The sequence below is a fragment of the Podarcis tiliguerta genome (assembly GCF_965153285.1).
Source record: "Podarcis tiliguerta genome assembly, chromosome: 9".
NCBI classification, from domain to species: domain Eukaryota; kingdom Metazoa; phylum Chordata; class Lepidosauria; order Squamata; family Lacertidae; genus Podarcis; species Podarcis tiliguerta.
In genome coordinates this window covers 2,158,176-2,174,471 of record NC_139542.1, presented here as the reverse complement: position 1 = coordinate 2,174,471, position 16,296 = coordinate 2,158,176, and the positions used below count along the sequence as shown (strand labels likewise).

General features: G+C 51.0%; 1 protein-coding gene across 2 annotated transcripts; it reads left to right on the top strand.

Annotated features, from left to right (window-relative positions):
* Positions 1 to 4,323: 4,323 nt before the first annotated feature.
* On the top strand, positions 4,324 to 13,689 carry ANKRD53 (ankyrin repeat domain 53). 2 transcript variants are annotated; one of them, XM_083398556.1, is made up of 5 exons: positions 4,324 to 5,091; positions 7,072 to 7,271; positions 9,282 to 9,446; positions 11,536 to 11,677; positions 12,773 to 13,689. In XM_083398556.1, the coding sequence occupies exons 2-5, from the start codon at positions 7,126 to 7,128 to the stop codon at positions 13,526 to 13,528; spliced, it is 1,209 nt and encodes a 402-aa protein (XP_083254682.1). In that variant the 5' UTR covers positions 4,324 to 5,091; positions 7,072 to 7,125; the 3' UTR covers positions 13,529 to 13,689. The 2 variants fall into 2 exon arrangements, with proteins under 2 accessions (XP_083254682.1, XP_083254683.1); XM_083398557.1 differs by having other exon boundaries at positions 4,330 to 5,091; positions 11,557 to 11,677.
* Positions 13,690 to 16,296: the final 2,607 nt, after the last annotated feature.

Genomic DNA, 16,296 nt, shown 5'->3' with positions numbered 1-16,296 from the left:
AATGAGGTATTTAAAGAAGGAAATAAGAAAGGGTTTTATTACACTCGATCTAGTTTTCAAAGAGAAATTATAGAGGACAATATTAAAATATTGGGGAAGATGTACAAAATGTTGCTCAGAGCAGCATCCCTTCAGATGAGCAGGAGGATCCCGCTCACCTCAGGGATTCGGGACACCCCCCCCCCCAAACAGCCTGCAAGTCGCCCCATCTCCTGGAGCCATTTCCCCAGCCTCTTGGCAATGGCAAAGGGGGTGAAGACAAGCACAAGATAAACGCAAAGCAAATTGTTCCGTTGCTGCTGAGCCTGAATTCATTTGCTCAGGAGTCTTCCTCCCTCGCCTGATTTTGGGGTGCTCAGGTCCCTTTCCTGGTAGATGCAGCTCTTTGCATCACGTGGAGCTGCTCTGAACTGGGACACGGGTCTGTGAGAAGTTCAACAGGTGGAGCTTTCGGCTCATAGGAGCCTCACATGGTGCAAAAGTCTGTCCTTGTCAGGAAACAGAGCTGAAAACCTTGCTTCTAGATTCAAGTAGGTAGCCTTGTTGGTCTGACGCAGTCGAAATAAATAAAAAAAAAAAAATTAAAAATTATCCTGTAGCACCTTAGAAACCAACTACGTTTGTTATGGGTATAGGTTTCTGTGTGCATGCATTAAGGTTATACCCAGAACATACTTAGTCGCTCTGGTATCTGAAGAAGTGTGCATGCACACAAAAGCTTATACCCAGAACAAACTTAGCTGCTCTCTAATGCGCTAGTAAAGGTAAAGGGACCCCTGACCATTAGGTCCAGTCGTGGCCGACTCTGGAGTTGCTTCGCTCATCTCGCTTTACTGGCCGAGGGAGCCGGCGTACAGCTTCCGGGTCTGCATGACTAAGCCGCTTCTGGCGAACCAGAGCAGCGCACGGAAACGCCGCTTACCTTCCCGCCGGAGCGGTACCTATTTATCTGCTTGCACTTTGACATGCTTTCGAACTGCCAGGTTGGCAGGAGCACGGACCGAGCAACAGGAGCTCACCCCGTCACGGGGATTCGAACCGCCGACCTTCCGATCAGCAAGTCCTAGGCTCTGTGGTTTAACCCACAGCGCCACCCACGTCCCTTCTCTAATGTGCTACTGGACAGTTATTTAATTTTTTTATTTATTTCAACCTTGCTTGTCTTCAGGTTTGCAAGGCCGGGGCAAATTTGAGCCTCCAGCCAGGAAGGGGGGGGGTGGAACCCACTCAGAGACCAGATTTTCTCAAAGGCTGTTGTACAAGTCTTACTGTGATCCTGGGATTGAAGCCCTAGGTCAGTGCCACTAAAGTAAACATGTCAATGACACGTCATACTAGATCTCCTTTCGGACTAGTAAGTAGGCTGTTATTTTTAACTGCACTAAATCCCTGAAAGCGTATTTGGAAGAGCATCATGCAGTTGGCGTCTAATGACTGACTCTCTGTAATGATTGACTTTCGAGTAGCTAAGGGGTGAGATTATTTCCAAAGTATTTGCAGCATCAGCAAATCTTGAATTTTTTAAAAGCCTGATTATTATTTTTTCGAAAAATGTACATAGATTGTTTCAAAGGCCACAATGGGATGGAAGGAAGCTCATGTCAAAGACAAGCAGTCTATAAAACTAGCCTTTTAACTTTTCTCTTGGTATAACTTGTCGTTCTAACCCCTCTTTTGTCTGGTAGTTGGCGCAGACTACAAATGAACCTGGGGGCTGAAGATATTCTGAGATTACTCATCAGTTGTAAATGCCTTTCTTTAGGGTTAATATCAGTTATGAATTGTGTAGATGTAGTTAGTCTGCTCATTCTAATTCGGTTTTTATTTTAAAAAAAAACCTTTGATATTTGTTATCCTTGTTTGTGGTGCAAAATGTCTCAGTCACTAAATGCTTTTATGTTTCTCTGCGTGTGCATCATATTTGCACAATTCTTTTATCGAGTGTTTTTTAAAGTACGGTATCTTCTAGTCCCATCTTCTTACACGGCAGGAATCTTTTGCCCAATGTGGGGCTTGAACCCAAGACATTGAGACTCAAAGGAGTCTCCCTTACAACACTCCGGTCCTGCGGATAAAGAGGTGTCCCCCCTGGACCCTTAAGCGGGTGCTCAGGCCATGCATGCAAAATAACCAAATAAATCCATGCATGGGCATGTATATACAGTCATACCTTGGGTTACAGACGCTTCAGATTGAGTGTTTTTGGGTTACAGACGCGCCGAAACCTGGAAATACTGGAACGGGTTACTTCCAGGTTTCAGCGCTCACGCATGCGCAGTAACACTAAATCGCGCTTTGCGCATGCGCAGAAGCGCCAAATTGCAATCTGAGCGTGTGCAGACGTGGCACTGCAGGTTGCAGACGTTGTGGACGTGCCTCCTGCATGATCACGTTCACAACCCGAGCGTCCACTGTGTGTGTGTGTGTGTGTGTGTGTATACAGTGGTATCTTGGGTTAATAACATAATTCATTCTGGAGGTCCGTTCTTAACCTGAAACTGTTCTTAACCTGAAGCACCACTTTAGCTAATGGGGCCTCCCGCTGCCTCCGCAACGCTGGATCACGATTTCTGTTCTCATCCTGAAGCAAAGTTCTTAACCCGAGGTGTTATTTCTGGGTTAGCGGAGTCTGTAACCTGAAGTGTCTGTAACCCGAGGTACCACTGTGTGTGTGTGTGTGTGTGTGTGTGTGTATACACACAGTATATATTACATGTGGGGAACGGGGGCGTGTTATTGGGTAGCGGTGGTTTCTATTTTGATCCTGTACTTTGTTGTTTTATATTCTCATTTTATCCTGTGAACCACCCTGAGGGCATAGGGCGGTATGTTAATAATAATAATAATAAAATAATAATAATGCACACTTATACAATAGAATTATTTATACAATAACATGTATTGTATAAATGCAAGAGTTGCTGAATGAAGAACAGCAAACCAGGGTAGCAAATGACATTCTTCCATCACGATGATTCTCAGGAGACGGGTGACATCCATTCTTATCGCTTTGGGTTGCCATAATTAATTAATTAATGATTATTTGGGGGCGGGGGCAAACTTTTTTGCAAAATGTTAAAAAAAAACAAAAGGAAAAGGATATAAGTTTGGGGGTATTTTTAAGGGAGAATCTCTCCCTCCGCGGCGGGGTCTCGAACGCGCGTCTCCCGGGGGCGCCAGGGGGCGGCGCTTCCCAACTGTCCCCGCCCCTCCCCGCCGACGTCAGCGCGCCTCTCCCGGCCTGCGCGGGTTGCCCTGGCAACGGCGCCGCCGCCGGCGGGATGGCGAGGCCCAAGAGCGGCTCGGAAGCGCCCGGCCGCCTCAGCGCCTCCCCAAGGCCAGTGGGGGGGGCGGGGCAGGAGGGTGTGGGCGGGGCCGGGCGGGAGGGGGCGTGGCGGACGCCGCTGTGGCAAGACACGCGTCTCGACCTCCCCCGACGCGCGTCTCCCTCTCTCTCTCCCTCCAGCCACCCCTCTCGGCCAGGGCAGGTGGTGCGGTCCCGAGCGGGTGCAGGCGGAGCGGGGCTGTACCATTTCGCGCCGCAAGGGGGGGCGGCTGTCACTGAGTATTTTCAGTCCTCGCTGGGAAACTGGGCAGGGGGTCCCTACCTTATCTCCCTCTCACCCCCAAAATAGATCCTTTGGGGCAAACATAGGGGACCTCCACCCCCTCCAAAGAAACACCTTCCTTTAAAAAAAAATAATTAATTTTATTGAGTACAAATTAGAAAAAAAGAAAAAAGTACAAATATACAAAAGGAAGAAAATACATGTAACCAAGAGAAAATTAGAAAACATTTTACCTCTTCTCATATTGACAATTTTGTAGAGGTGTAAACAAAGAAACACCCTCCTAATGCCTCCTTCTTGCATGGAGAGGGCTGTTTGGGCTGCATCAAGGGAGGGGAATTCTGCCAATCATCGTTTTAGCCACACTTGCCTTTGTTTGTTTGTTTGTTTGTTTGTTTGTTTGTTTGTTTCATCCTGCTCTCCAGCCTTAAAGGCTTGCGCATGGTCAACTTCTGCAATTCTAACCTCAAGGAAAGACACAGCACAAGAGGGCAAAGGGACAGGGAGGGAAGAGGAAGATCAAAGCTCCAGCACCAATCTCTAACTATATTGGCCGGCTGGCCCATTTGAGCCCATTTGGTGCCCAGCTCCCTCCCACAGAGGCTGTCCTTTGGGATTCCCATAGATAGGAATGCAAAATGGATTCATCCGTCCCAGACTTTTAAAAACAACCCCTAAAACAGCAATTTAACATGAATTTTACTATCTAACGAGCCATAAAATGAAAGCAAAAACAATGTACTGCAGTCACACAATCAATCAATCAGTAGCTGAACTGGGTTCCACACAGCCACAAAAACAAAACAAAAAAGCCACAAAAATGCAAAATAAATAGCAGAAACAGACAGACTTCAGCTTAACACTCAAAACAGAAGTGTGGCGCTCAAAACAGAACATGTTCGGCTTCTGAAAAAAGTTCCTAAACCGGAACACTTACTTCTGGGTTTGCAATCTTTGGGTTCCAAGTTGTTCGAGTACCAAGCCAAGGTTTGAGAACCAAGGTACCACTGTGCGAGAGATTCTGCAAAATGTAGTGTCATCAGACAGGATCTGATGGTCCATATACAGACACAAAATAAACCACAAGGAAGTGAATTTGTGGGAGGTAGCAACTTGAACTATTTTATGGCACAGACATAATGGCTAAGTACAACAAGGCTACAAAACATGGGCCCTGTTACACCAAGGGGAAGTAACTGGAGTATTCAGATGGCCCTGTATCGGCCCAATTCCTGCAGAGGACAGCTGAGGGGAGAGGATTGCTGATGCAACAGAGCCAATGATGGAGTGAGCTCTGTCTCCCAGGTCCTTGGATTTTGCAAATGTGTCCAAAGGGGGTGATTGACTTGGCCATGCCTTTTCCATCTTCTTCTTCTTCAGTCTTCTCCCTAGCAAGTTCTCTAAGCAGGCTCCAGCAAGGGTCCTATCAAAAGACTCGCAGTACGCTGCCAGCAGCGGACAAGTTCACTGGCTCAAGATCTGTATCCAAAAATCCGAAAGCCCGACTCAGGCCGACATCAATGTAAATATCACCTCGTTTGCACAAATTTGGGGTGCGACTGGGGGCACATGCAGTCTGATCCACACTTCGGAACTCCCTGCCTGTTGAGATCCAGGAGGTGCCTTCGCGGTATTATTTTCGGCACCTGCTAAAAACATTCTTGCTTAGGCAAGGCTAGCCAGACGCTCAGAAAGTGGTGTGCATTTTAACCTGTTTTAGTGTTTTAACTTTTTAAAAGTGTTTCATACTATTGTTCTAAATCTTCCTTGATTTCATTGGTATGTCCTTTTGTAAACCCCTTTGAGGTTTGGCACACACACACACCCCAATCAAACAGTGCATAAAATTTATGAAAATAAATAAATTGCCTCCTCAAGATCCTCAGCACATATATGGGTGTTAAGTGTGCAAATTCGAGGTTGCTTTATAAGCCATTCTGGTTGCAATTCCAGTGGGGGAGAGCAGATCAGCATTCACCAACTTGCCAAAGGATGGCATAGGGACCAGGCAAGAATAGATAAAGAGACAGATCCGAACCCAGACTTTTCTGGCGGTGTTGCCAGAGAGTAAGGCTAGGCTAACACTCACTGTGCTTCCAGTGTTGGTGTTTTAATCTGTTGTGAACAGCTGGGCGGGGGGAGATTTGTGAAACGCCCCTACAAACCTCACTGCGCTCAATCGTGTGAATACTGTGCGGACTTGCTCTCCGTCCCATCCCAGGGGGTCCCCCATGAATAGAAGAAATCCTTTCTGGAAAGCAAATTGGAAAACTGAGGGTTATACTCAGAGTATTTTGCTACACCTCTCACCTTAGGTACAGGTGGGATTTTTAATGGCTAAGAGCCTGTTTCAAGTCTTAGCTCAGCCAGGGAAGGCAAGTTGCCTCCCCATTTCCATCTCAGCTCAAGATTCCCATTTGTGTTCCATAGAGGGAGTTTGTGTTATTCCATGCGTAGTTCAGAGTAGCACAGATGGGACTCTCCAACCTGACATTCATGACAGCCCTATAAAGAGCCAGTGTGGTATCGTGGTTAGAGTGTGGAGCTGGGACTCGGGTTCAAATCCCCACTCGGCCATGATGCTCACTGAGCCTACAGGACCAGTCGCTGCCTCCCAGCCTCACCAACCTCACTGGGTTGTTGTTGGGGGGCGTTATATGAGGAACCATATATGCCACCTTGAGCGTCCTTGGTGAAAGAAAACGACATAGAAATGCAATGAAGTAAATAAGGATAAAGTAGGATAAGGTAGTGGTTAGCCTTATCCACGTGTTTCATGGCTGAATTGGGTTTTGAACTCCATTCCCAAGGCTGCTGTTCCTGCATGGATGTTTCATGCTGTGCAGAAATCCCCGCAGAGGTTCCTGGGATGCCACGGGGGCTCAGAGAAGCCCATCAGTCAGCGGAGGCTGATCAATCTGTCCTGCCATTAATAATAATAATAATAATAATAATAATAATAATAATAATAATAATAATTTATTTGTACCCCACACATCTGGCTGGGTTTCCCCAGCCACTCTGGGCGGCTTCCAACAAAGATTAAAAATAGATTAAAATGTCACACATTAAAAACTTCCCTGAACAGGGCTGCCTTCAGATGTCTTCTAAATGTGAGGTAGTTGTTTATCTCTTTGACATCTGATGGGAGGGCGTTCCACAGGGTGGGCGCCACCACCGAGAAGGCCCTCTGCCTGGTTCCCTGTAACTTGGCTTCTCGCAGCGAGGGAACCGCCAGAAGGCCCTCGGAGCTGGACCTCAGTGTCTGGGCAGAACGATGGGGGTGGAGAACGCTCCTTCAGGTATACTGGACCAAGGCCATTTAGGGCTTTAAAAGTCAGCACTTTGAATTGTGCTCGGAAATGTCCTGGGAGCCAATGTAGGTCTTTCAAGACCGGTGTTATGTGGTCTCGGCAGCCGCTCCCAGTCACCAGTCCAGCTGCCGCATTCTGGATTAGTTGTAGTTTCCGGGTCACCTTCAAAGGTCTTCTCTTCCTGCCAGGGCTTCTCTGCACTGCACACGGCAGCTTTGTACGGGCGCCTGGACTGCATCCAGATGCTGGTGGAGAAATTCAAGGTCGACGTGAACCTGGCCAGCCTGACGGGCTGGAGGCCCATCCACTTGGTGCTGAGCAAAGAGAGCCGGAATGCGGCGCTGGAGTGCCTGCAGTACCTCATCAAGAAACAGGCAGACGTCAACGTGTGAGCTGGGCAGCCCTTGCCTCCTCTTCCCATCGTTCCCCTGTGCACACCCAGCTATGCGCAGGAGGGGCAAGTGGAGGCAAAGCAGAGCCTCCTTCCTTCGCTTAGTGGGATTTCCCTGCAGGGGGAGCGGCAGTCATTCAGTCCCGGGGCAGGCACAGCGAAAAAAGGGCCAAGTCCGGCTTTCTCAACCTCAGCCTTCCAGATGTTTTTTGGCCTACAACTCCCATGATCCCTCGCTAGCAGGACCAGTGGTCAGGGATGATGGGAATTGTAGTCTCAAAACATCTGGAGCGGCGAGGCTGAGGAAGCCTGGGCTAAGTGATGGACAAGCCCCGATCTCCGTCGTCCACAGCCAGCCCTACTGAGGATGGGGAGCATTTCAGTCTATGCTTAGAACAGGATCAGGCCAGTGGCCCATCCAGTCCGGCATCTCACAGGGGCTTGAAAGTGGCTGCATTGCCTGCCAATTAGTTTCTGTGCCCAAGTCAAAGTGCTGGTTTTGACCTATAAATCCTTAAATGATTCAGGACCACAGGACCTCAAGGACTGCCTCTCGCCGTAGGAACCCTACCCAGACCCTGAGATCATCCTCTGAGCCCCTTCTTTGTGTGCCTCCTCCTTGAGAGGTCCAGAGGGTGGCAACACGAGAACAGGCGAGAACAGGGCCTTTTCCGTGGTGGCTCCCCATTTGTGGGATGCTCTTCCCAGGGAGGCTTGCCTGGCACCTTCATTGTACACCTTAGGTGCCGGGTGAAACCATGCTTCTTCAACCAGGCCTTTGGCTGGTTGACATCCCATGCCCTTTTAAATGTGTTGCGGGAGGGGGATTATTGGTTTGATTTTGTTCTTATTTTTATTATGTATTTTGTGCTTTTTATATTGTAGTTTAATAATAATAATAATAATAATAATAATAATAATAATAATAATAATAATTCATTTGTACCCCACCCATCTGACTGGGTTGCCACTCATTTATGCCGTGAATAGCCTTGACATCTACAGGCATAGGTTAGTATACAAATTTAATAAATAATAATGCTAACTGTTGCCTCTGGGAAACCTGAGAGCAGGATCTGATCACAAGAGCAAATATCCCCTTTTGTGGGGTCCAGCAACTGGGACCACAGAAGCATTGCTGCCTTCAATTGTGGAGGCAGAGCTGTCAACCTTGCCCTCTCCTCCTCATGAACTTGTCTAAAGTTTTGATTTTGTTTCATTCGCTTCATATAACAATGAGCACTCACAGGTTTAAGGCATTTAAAGCTGGAGGAGCAGAGAGCCCTTGGTTCTCTGGGACAATGGCCTTTTTGCTCCGGAGTGTGTGCCCTCCATCACCGTTTTGCGACTACTGCAATGCACTCTACGTGGGGCTACCTTTGAAGGTGACCCGGAAACTACAACTAATTCAGAATGGGGCAGCTAGCCTGGTGACTGGGAGCAGCCGCCGAGACCATATAACACCAGTCCTGAAAGACCTGCATTGGCTCCCAGTACGTTTCTGAGCACAATTCAAAGTGTTGGTGCTGACCTTTAAAGCCCTAAACGGCATCTGTCCAGTAGATCTGAAGGAGCATCTCCACCCCCATAGTTCTACCCAGACACTAAGGTCCAGCAGGGAGGGCCTTCTGGCGGTTCCCTCACTGTGAGAAGCCAAGTTACAGGGAACCAGGCAGAGGACCTTCTCGGTAGTGGCACCCGGCCTGTGGAACGCCCTCCCATCAGATGTCAAAGAGAAAAACAACTACCAGACTTTTAAAGGACATCTGAAGGCAGCCCTGTTTAGGGAAGCTTTTAATGTTTGATGTATCACAGTATTTTAATATTCTTTTGGAAGCCGCCCAGAGTGGCTGGGGAAACCCAGCCAGACGGATGGGGTATAAATAATAAATTATTATTATTGTTATTATTATTATTCATCTTGGGCAAATTGATTCGGATTTCTGAAAACATTCTGCAGCTGACTCCGCAAAGAGCAATGAAACCCCGGGGGTTCTTGTTTTCCAGGCAGAACCAAAGCGGGGTGTCTCCGCTTCACAAGGCGGCCAGCGAGGGGCGTGAGAACTGCATCTGGGAACTGATCAAGGCCGGGGCCGATGTCCATATCCGGGACAATGAGGGCCAGAAGCCCATTGACCTGTGCAGGATGTGGGGCCACAGGTCCTGTGCCAAGTGAGTATTTTGCATCGAGACGGGATGGGCCAGAGGCGGCGATGGGAGGCGGCATTGTGGGCATACGCCAGGTACCCACCTGTGTGCTGCAAGTCAAGTGCACTCAGTCCTGCCCTTTATTATTATTATTAGTAGTAGTAGTAGTAGTAATTAATAGTAATAGTAATAGTAATAGTAATAGTAATAGTAATTAATAATAATAATAATAATAATTTTTATTTATACCCTGCCCTCCCCGGCCAGAGTCGGGCTCAGGGCGGCTAACACCAATAAAATCACAGTAAAAACATAACAGGGGGGAAAGAGAAGGAGGGGGAAAACCAATTTAAAATACAGGTTAAAATGCAATTTAAAATGCAGCCTCATTTTAAAGTAGCTGATAAATCAAGACCATAAGGGGAGGGAAACAGAAGGGTCAGACTGAGTCCAAACCAAAGGCCAGGCGGAACAGCTCTGTCTTGCAGGCCCTGTGGAAAGATGTGAAGTCCCGCAGGGCCCTAGTCTCTTGTGACACTGTTCCACCACATCGGGGCCAGCGCTGAAAAGGCCCTGGCCCTAGTTGAGACCAATCTAACCTCCTTGAGGCTCAGGACCTCCAAAGTGTTGTTATTTATGGGCCTTAAGGTCCTCCGTGGGGCATACCAGAAGAGGCGGTCCCGTAGGTACGTGGGTCCTAGGCTGCAAAAAGCTATATTGCCTTTGGTGGATAGAAATGGGTTTTTTTGCTTGTGGGTTGCGAGAAGGAATCCCAGTTCTGCTTTGGGGAAGGAGCATAGCTCAGCAGAGCACCTGCCGACGAGTGTGCACCCAGGCAGAGGAAGCTTCAGAGTTGGAGGAAGAGGCAGGCCAGGCAAGTGAAGGGCCGAGTGCTTCCTCACCTTCTCCTGCACCATGTTTCCCAGAACCAGGAGGGGACTGAAGGGAGAAGAGCAGGGGCAGTTTCCACCCAGGCTCAGTCTCCGGCTACATGCATGCCGCCTGTCAGGGGGAGGTACATAAACTGGTGGAGGGGAAGTGGTGCCCAGATGCCGCAACTGCTCTATAGAGCGCAGACTCGGGAACAGCTGCCTAGACGCAACGGTGGTGTGCATGCTTCTCCAGAGCTGTAGAAGTGACTGTTACCTTGGACAATAAAGGCTTGACCCTCTGCCTTGTGCATTCCTTGGCCAGGGAGCCCCCAGATTCCATCCCCGGCGCCTGCAGGTAGGGCTGGGAAATCACCCTGCCTGGAATCCTGGAGGGCCACTGCTGCCAGTCAATGAAATGCTGAATTAGATTGGTCAATGATCCGATTCAGAATAAAGCATCTGCTATGTCCCTGCGCCTATATTTTCCACTTCGGTATACATGAGATTCTTGGCACAAGCAAGAAGCCCCTGGGGAGCTGGAGCTCCTACATATGATCCTCAGAGCATCATAGGAGAATAAGAGTCTGAGTGCAGGATCAGGCCAGTGGTCCATCTGGTCCAGGCTCCAAGGGGAAGCCCAGAAGCAGGGCCTGAGGCCAACAGACGCTCGCTCTCCCTTCCTGTGCTTTCCAGCAACTGGGGTCCCTCCAAATGACCTTATGCATCCCAAGTCTTTCTACAGGTGCTCAGTGCCTGTAGAACAGGGGTTAGCAAACTTACTGCTCCTCGGACCAGTTCTGCCACGCCAATCACGCGCTGGGCTGGAGAGTGCGTGTCCATACACATGCGAACACTCTATTTATGGCGCACTTCCGGCTCAGAGGACCACCGGAAATAGCTTGTGTGTATGTGCACAGGCCTCCTCTGACCCAGATGTGCATCGGAAATAACGCTCGCACATGCACACAAGCGCTTTCCGGTGCTCCTCCGACCCAGAAGTGGGCAGCCGCACAGCACAGCGCTGGTACAAGCAGGCGGCGGCGGCGGGGGTTGCCGCGGGCCGGATAAAGGAGTCCCTCGGGCCTTATCTAGCCCGCAGACCTTAGTTTGGGGACCCCTGCTCTAGAAGCACCTGTGCAGGAAATGGTACGGATACCAGCAGGGGAACTTTGCAATCTGGGATGATGATGCATGTCTTTCTCTGCCAGTCATCTGAGGCAGATCCTCCTGCACACATCCAGGGTGGTGCTCTGCCTCCGCAGGTGTCTCGCCAGCGCCATGTGGAAAGCAGACAAAGCGCACTTTGTCCAGCAGGTCGCCAAACTGAACAAGATCAAGGAGGCGTGCGAGGTGCAGAAAATCGAATTCCTTAAAAGAGAGCAGGTAAGCAGCAGCACGGATGTGCACAGGCAAAGCCGCCTTCAGGGTCGTTTCGGTTACCGGTGCTCCTTACGCCACATGGCTGGGATGTTTAAGAGAGGGCAAACCATTAGGGAGTTACAGCGCTGCCTCTGGCTGTAGAGAGCAATAGGGGAGAGACATGTTTTGTTGCAGCTGGGGCAAATGAAGGTTTTGCTGCTGCAGATGCACCAGGGCGTTCACCTCTCCACTGATATCAATAATAATATGCAAATTGTGTTAACGAAATACATTTTATCATGAACATTAGTAGCCACAATGCAGGCAATGATTGTAAACTAAGGTCTCGGCTTGTTGTTGTTGTTTAGTCGTTTAGGCGTGTCCGCCTCTTCGTGACCCCCTGGACCAGAGCACGCCAGGCCCTCCTGTCTTCCACTGCCTCCCCCAGTTGGGTCAAACTCATGCTGGTAGCTTCGAGAACACTGTCCTACCATTTCACCCTCTGTCGCCCCCTTCTCCTTGCGCCCTCCATCTTTCCAAACATCAGGGTCTTTTCAGGGGGTCTTCTCTTCCCATGAGGTGGCCAAAGTCTTGGAGCCTCAGCTTCAGGATCTGTCCCTCCAGTGAGCACTCAGGGCTGATTTCCTTCAGAATGGAGAGGTTGGATCTTCTTGCAGTCCATGGGACTCTCAAGAGTCTCCTCCAACACCATAATTCAAAAGCGTCAATTCTTCGGCGATCAGCCTTCTTTATGGTCCAGCTCTCACTTCCATACATCACTACTGGGAAAATTATAGCTTTAACTATACGGGCCTTTATTGGCAACCTGGTGTCTCTGCTTTTTAAGATGCTGTCTAGGTTTGTCATTGTTTTTCTCCCAAGAAGCAGGCATCTTTTAATTTCGTGGCTGCTGTCACCATCTGCAGTGATCGTGGAGCCCAAGAAAGGAAAATCTCTCACTGCCTCCATTTCTTCCCCTTCTATTTGCCAGGAGGTGATGGGCCCAGTCTCGCCTTATTTGAGTCAAAACCAGGGCTTAGCAGATTTGATTGGCCAACCCCCCTGAAGAGGACAGACTGTGACCCTTCGCCCACTGCCTTGTTTGTCCTTTCATTACAGATGGAGATAAATCTCAGCAACAAACTGGCCTTTGATGAGTGGCTGGCCAAGAAGCATTTGCCTCCGCCTCCGGCCAGAATCGTGCGCTGCCTGGACACAAAGCGGAAGCCTGTGCTCCCTCGCAGAGGAACCGGGAAGAAGGCCAGCCCAATCGTCTCCTTCGAAGAAATAGTCCCGCTGAGAGTGGAGGACACTTACCAGGTGCGGAAGGACCGGCGGTGCCGGCCGTGGAACGTCAGCACCCACTTAGCCTCCCTGCCGGCCACCTGCATCAGCCGGCCGGAGACTGTGCGGCTGGGCATCCATCCTGACCCGCCCGCGGAGCACGACTTCACCTCCTACCTCTTCCTCTACAAGAACGGCTATGGCGACCCTGAGATCCAGGTGGACGGCATCGGCAAGATCCTGGACATGCCCGACCTGCCCTTTGAGGTCCTCAAGAAGAGCCTCTATCCCGACACCCGGGCGACCCGTTTGGATGTCCCGGGGGATCTCAGGCCCCAGCACATCTTCGGACTGCAGCGCAGGCGCCGCCCCGGCCCTGAGCATCGCTGGACCGATCAGATGGCGCTGAGCTTGAGGCAGACGGTGGACCCGGCTCTTCTGGGCACGCTGAAGGCCCACCTTGCCACCTACAGCGACCCCCAAGTGCTCTTTCCAAGGCTGGAGTCAGGCAGCACCAGCAGCAAAGACATCTCCTCTTCCTCCTCTACCCAGAGCAAAGGCAGCAGCCACCAAGATTCACCCGTGGGGTAGTTCGCTCACCCAGCACAAAAATATGTGCCTGCCCCAGTTCTGTAGCAGAGCCCAGCAGGGCTGGAAATAATCATTTGAGTCTGGATTGAAAGAGTTTGCTATGAGAACATTTGCACCAGGGGAGGTGGGTGGGTGGGAATTAAACCAGTTTATTTAATGCTCATTTTTGTGGCGCTGTGGGTTAAACCACGAGCCTCTTGGGCTTGCCGATCAGAAGGTTGGCGGTTTGAATCCCCGCAACGGGTGAACTTCTGTTGCTTGGTCCCTGCTCCTGCCAACCTAGCAGTTCCAGTTTGTACTGTGTGTTGCTTGCACCCTCTAGAGGCCAGGAGTGTGCGGAACACAAAAGCCTCAAGGAAGCTGGCTTTCAAAATGTTTTGCAGCTGTAAAGCGAATTATTCAGTACTGCAAGGCACGATGAACTAAATACGCAGCATCAAACTCCACCAGGGAAGAGTTGTGGGGCTGGTTCTTTTCAGTTCGAAGACATTCAGGGTTGTCTAGCATAGGGATTAAAGCCTACAGAGCGTGGTCCGCTCAGAGAACTTGCCTCTTATGGGGCACAGTCTAGTGTACAGCTGCCCCACCTTTGGGAAAACTGTAAGGATTCTTAAGGACACGAGAAGAGCCTGCTGGATCAGGCCAGTGGCCCATCCAGCCCAGTTCTCACAATGGCCAGACAGATGCCCATTATGGGAGGCCTGCAAGAAGGATATGAGCACAAGAGCCGCTCTCCCCTCCTGTGGTTTCCAGCAGCTGGGATTCAGCAGCATGGCTGCCTCCAATTGTGGAGGCAAGAGCATATAGCTGTCATGGCTAGCAGCCTTCAATAGCCCTCTCCCCCATGGATTGGTCTAATCCTTTCAAAGCCACCTAGATTGGGGACAATCATTGCCTCCTGCAGAAGGGAGTTCCACAGTTGCTTCCACCACCTCCCTCAGATCTGTCTTTGGAGGAATGTACAAGCAAAGCGTGCCCTTGCCCCATGCCTGTGAAAGCCCCCGCAGCCAAGGGGGGGGGGAAGAGAGCCACTGCCACAGCAGAGTCCGCAGCCTGGACAAAGTCCGCCCATCCCTCTTGGATGGCATCACCACCTCTTAAGCACAACAGCCAGTGGGCTGTCCACATGGGGCATAGCACAATCTAGCTCGGGGGTCAGCAAACTATGGGCCGCAGGCCAGATCCGGCCCAATTGCTCTCAGGATCTGGCCTGCAGACAGACGTTCCGTGGATTGGCGATTCTGCTTTTTTCCCCCGTTTATTTTTTTTTTTCGGTGCTACCATTTTTTTCGACGCCATTCCCCCCCCACACACACCAGTGCCTCCTCCCTCCCTCCCTCCTGGCTTCTCCCTGCCCTGCCAATGGTGGAGGAAGGGGGCTGGGCTGAGCTGTGCCTCTCCAGAGCCAGCCAGTCCTTTCGGGCCGCTCGTCCCTCTGCCGCCGCCAACAGCTGCACTCTCGCAACCGCGTCTCCGGTGCCTGCACTGGCGAGCGGCAGAGGCCGTTGTAGGTGGCAGCGGGATGAGCAGCCCAAAAGCAGCTCTCGCGAGGGCAGGCGCAGGAGCGCAGCGCCGCTGGCAGCAGCATACGTAGGCAGGGGGAGGGGAGGGGCTGGGAAGAGAGAAAGAAGCCCCCTCCGCCACACGTGTGGTCCGGCCCGCCACAAGGTCTGGGGGACGGCGACCTGGCCCCCTCCCCCAAAAGTCTGCTGACTCCTGATCTAGCTTTAATCGCCCAAGAGTCCACCCATCAGCAAATGGAAACTCCCACATAAGGCTTGGGAGGTTCTGGCAAGAGATGAATGATCACGGAGGGATCTCATAACTCTCAGCCACTCAGCAAGACCAGAGCCTGCGAAGGATTTGGGTGCAGGCACGCAGACACAAACGTCTAGGCTTGCCAGGCGTTCAGCAGCTGCACGCAAATGTCTGCAAAGTCTCCCCCCACGAATGTGTCTTGTATTAAGTCGGGCAGCTGGGCCCATCTCAGCACCAACAGAAGGGATGGAGACTGAGCAGTGCCGGCCCACTCATGAGGCAGGGTGAAGCAGGCGCCGGAGACGGCATCCCTGCCTCACTGCTTCTGCCACCGTCAGAACGCTCCGCTCTTGCTGACTCTTGGCGAGAGGGCCATTCCAGTGGCAGCAGAAGGGCTGGGGTGGTGAGTCAGGGAGGACGGGTTGGGGTGAGGGGTACGGCAGCATATTCCAGGCTTGCCTCTGGGTGAAACGGGGCAGGCTGCCCCTTGGGCTGAGGGATCTCTTCAGCCAGCCACCTGTACTCCCTCCTAGCGCTGCAACAGCAATTTTGTCAAGCCCAAATGTGCCGTTAAGTAACTCCGTGTGCCGTGCCAGAACCGCCACCCCCTTGCCCTAATTAGAAAACAGCCTCAGCTCCAGCAGTGCTGTTTGTCAAGCCTAAATGCGGCACGGGTGGCTGTTTTTGGCATAGGACCTTACTTGCAACACATGGGAAGGTCAACCTCCCCAACTTCTGTGCTGCAGCATCCCTGCATTGCAAACAGGCTTTGAGGGGGCGGCGCAGTAATACTGCAGCAAGTTCTTCCCCACCGCCTGATTAAGGTTAAGAGTGCTGGATTGTGTGTGACAGAAAGCATGGCTGGGGGGTCATATATGTGCATGCAGGCGGGCACAGGTGCCTCTGTGTGGGTGTCCCTGCCCACGCTCTCTGTCAAGCCAGGCCAAAGGGTCTACCTCACCCCAGAACGGACTGCTCTGGCTGAAAGGGGCTCCCAAGCACTTTCCTAA

Coding starts and splice junctions, on each gene's coding strand:
- ANKRD53 (XM_083398556.1), top strand. CDS start 7,126: ATGCTGGTGGAGAAATTCAAGGTCGACGTGAACCTGGCCAGCCTGACG. Junction 7,272..9,281: donor AAACAGGCAGACGTCAACGT/GTGAGCTGGGCA, acceptor CTTGTTTTCCAG/GCAGAACCAAAGCGGGGTGT. Junction 11,678..12,772: donor AATTCCTTAAAAGAGAGCAG/GTAAGCAGCAGC, acceptor CTTTCATTACAG/ATGGAGATAAATCTCAGCAA.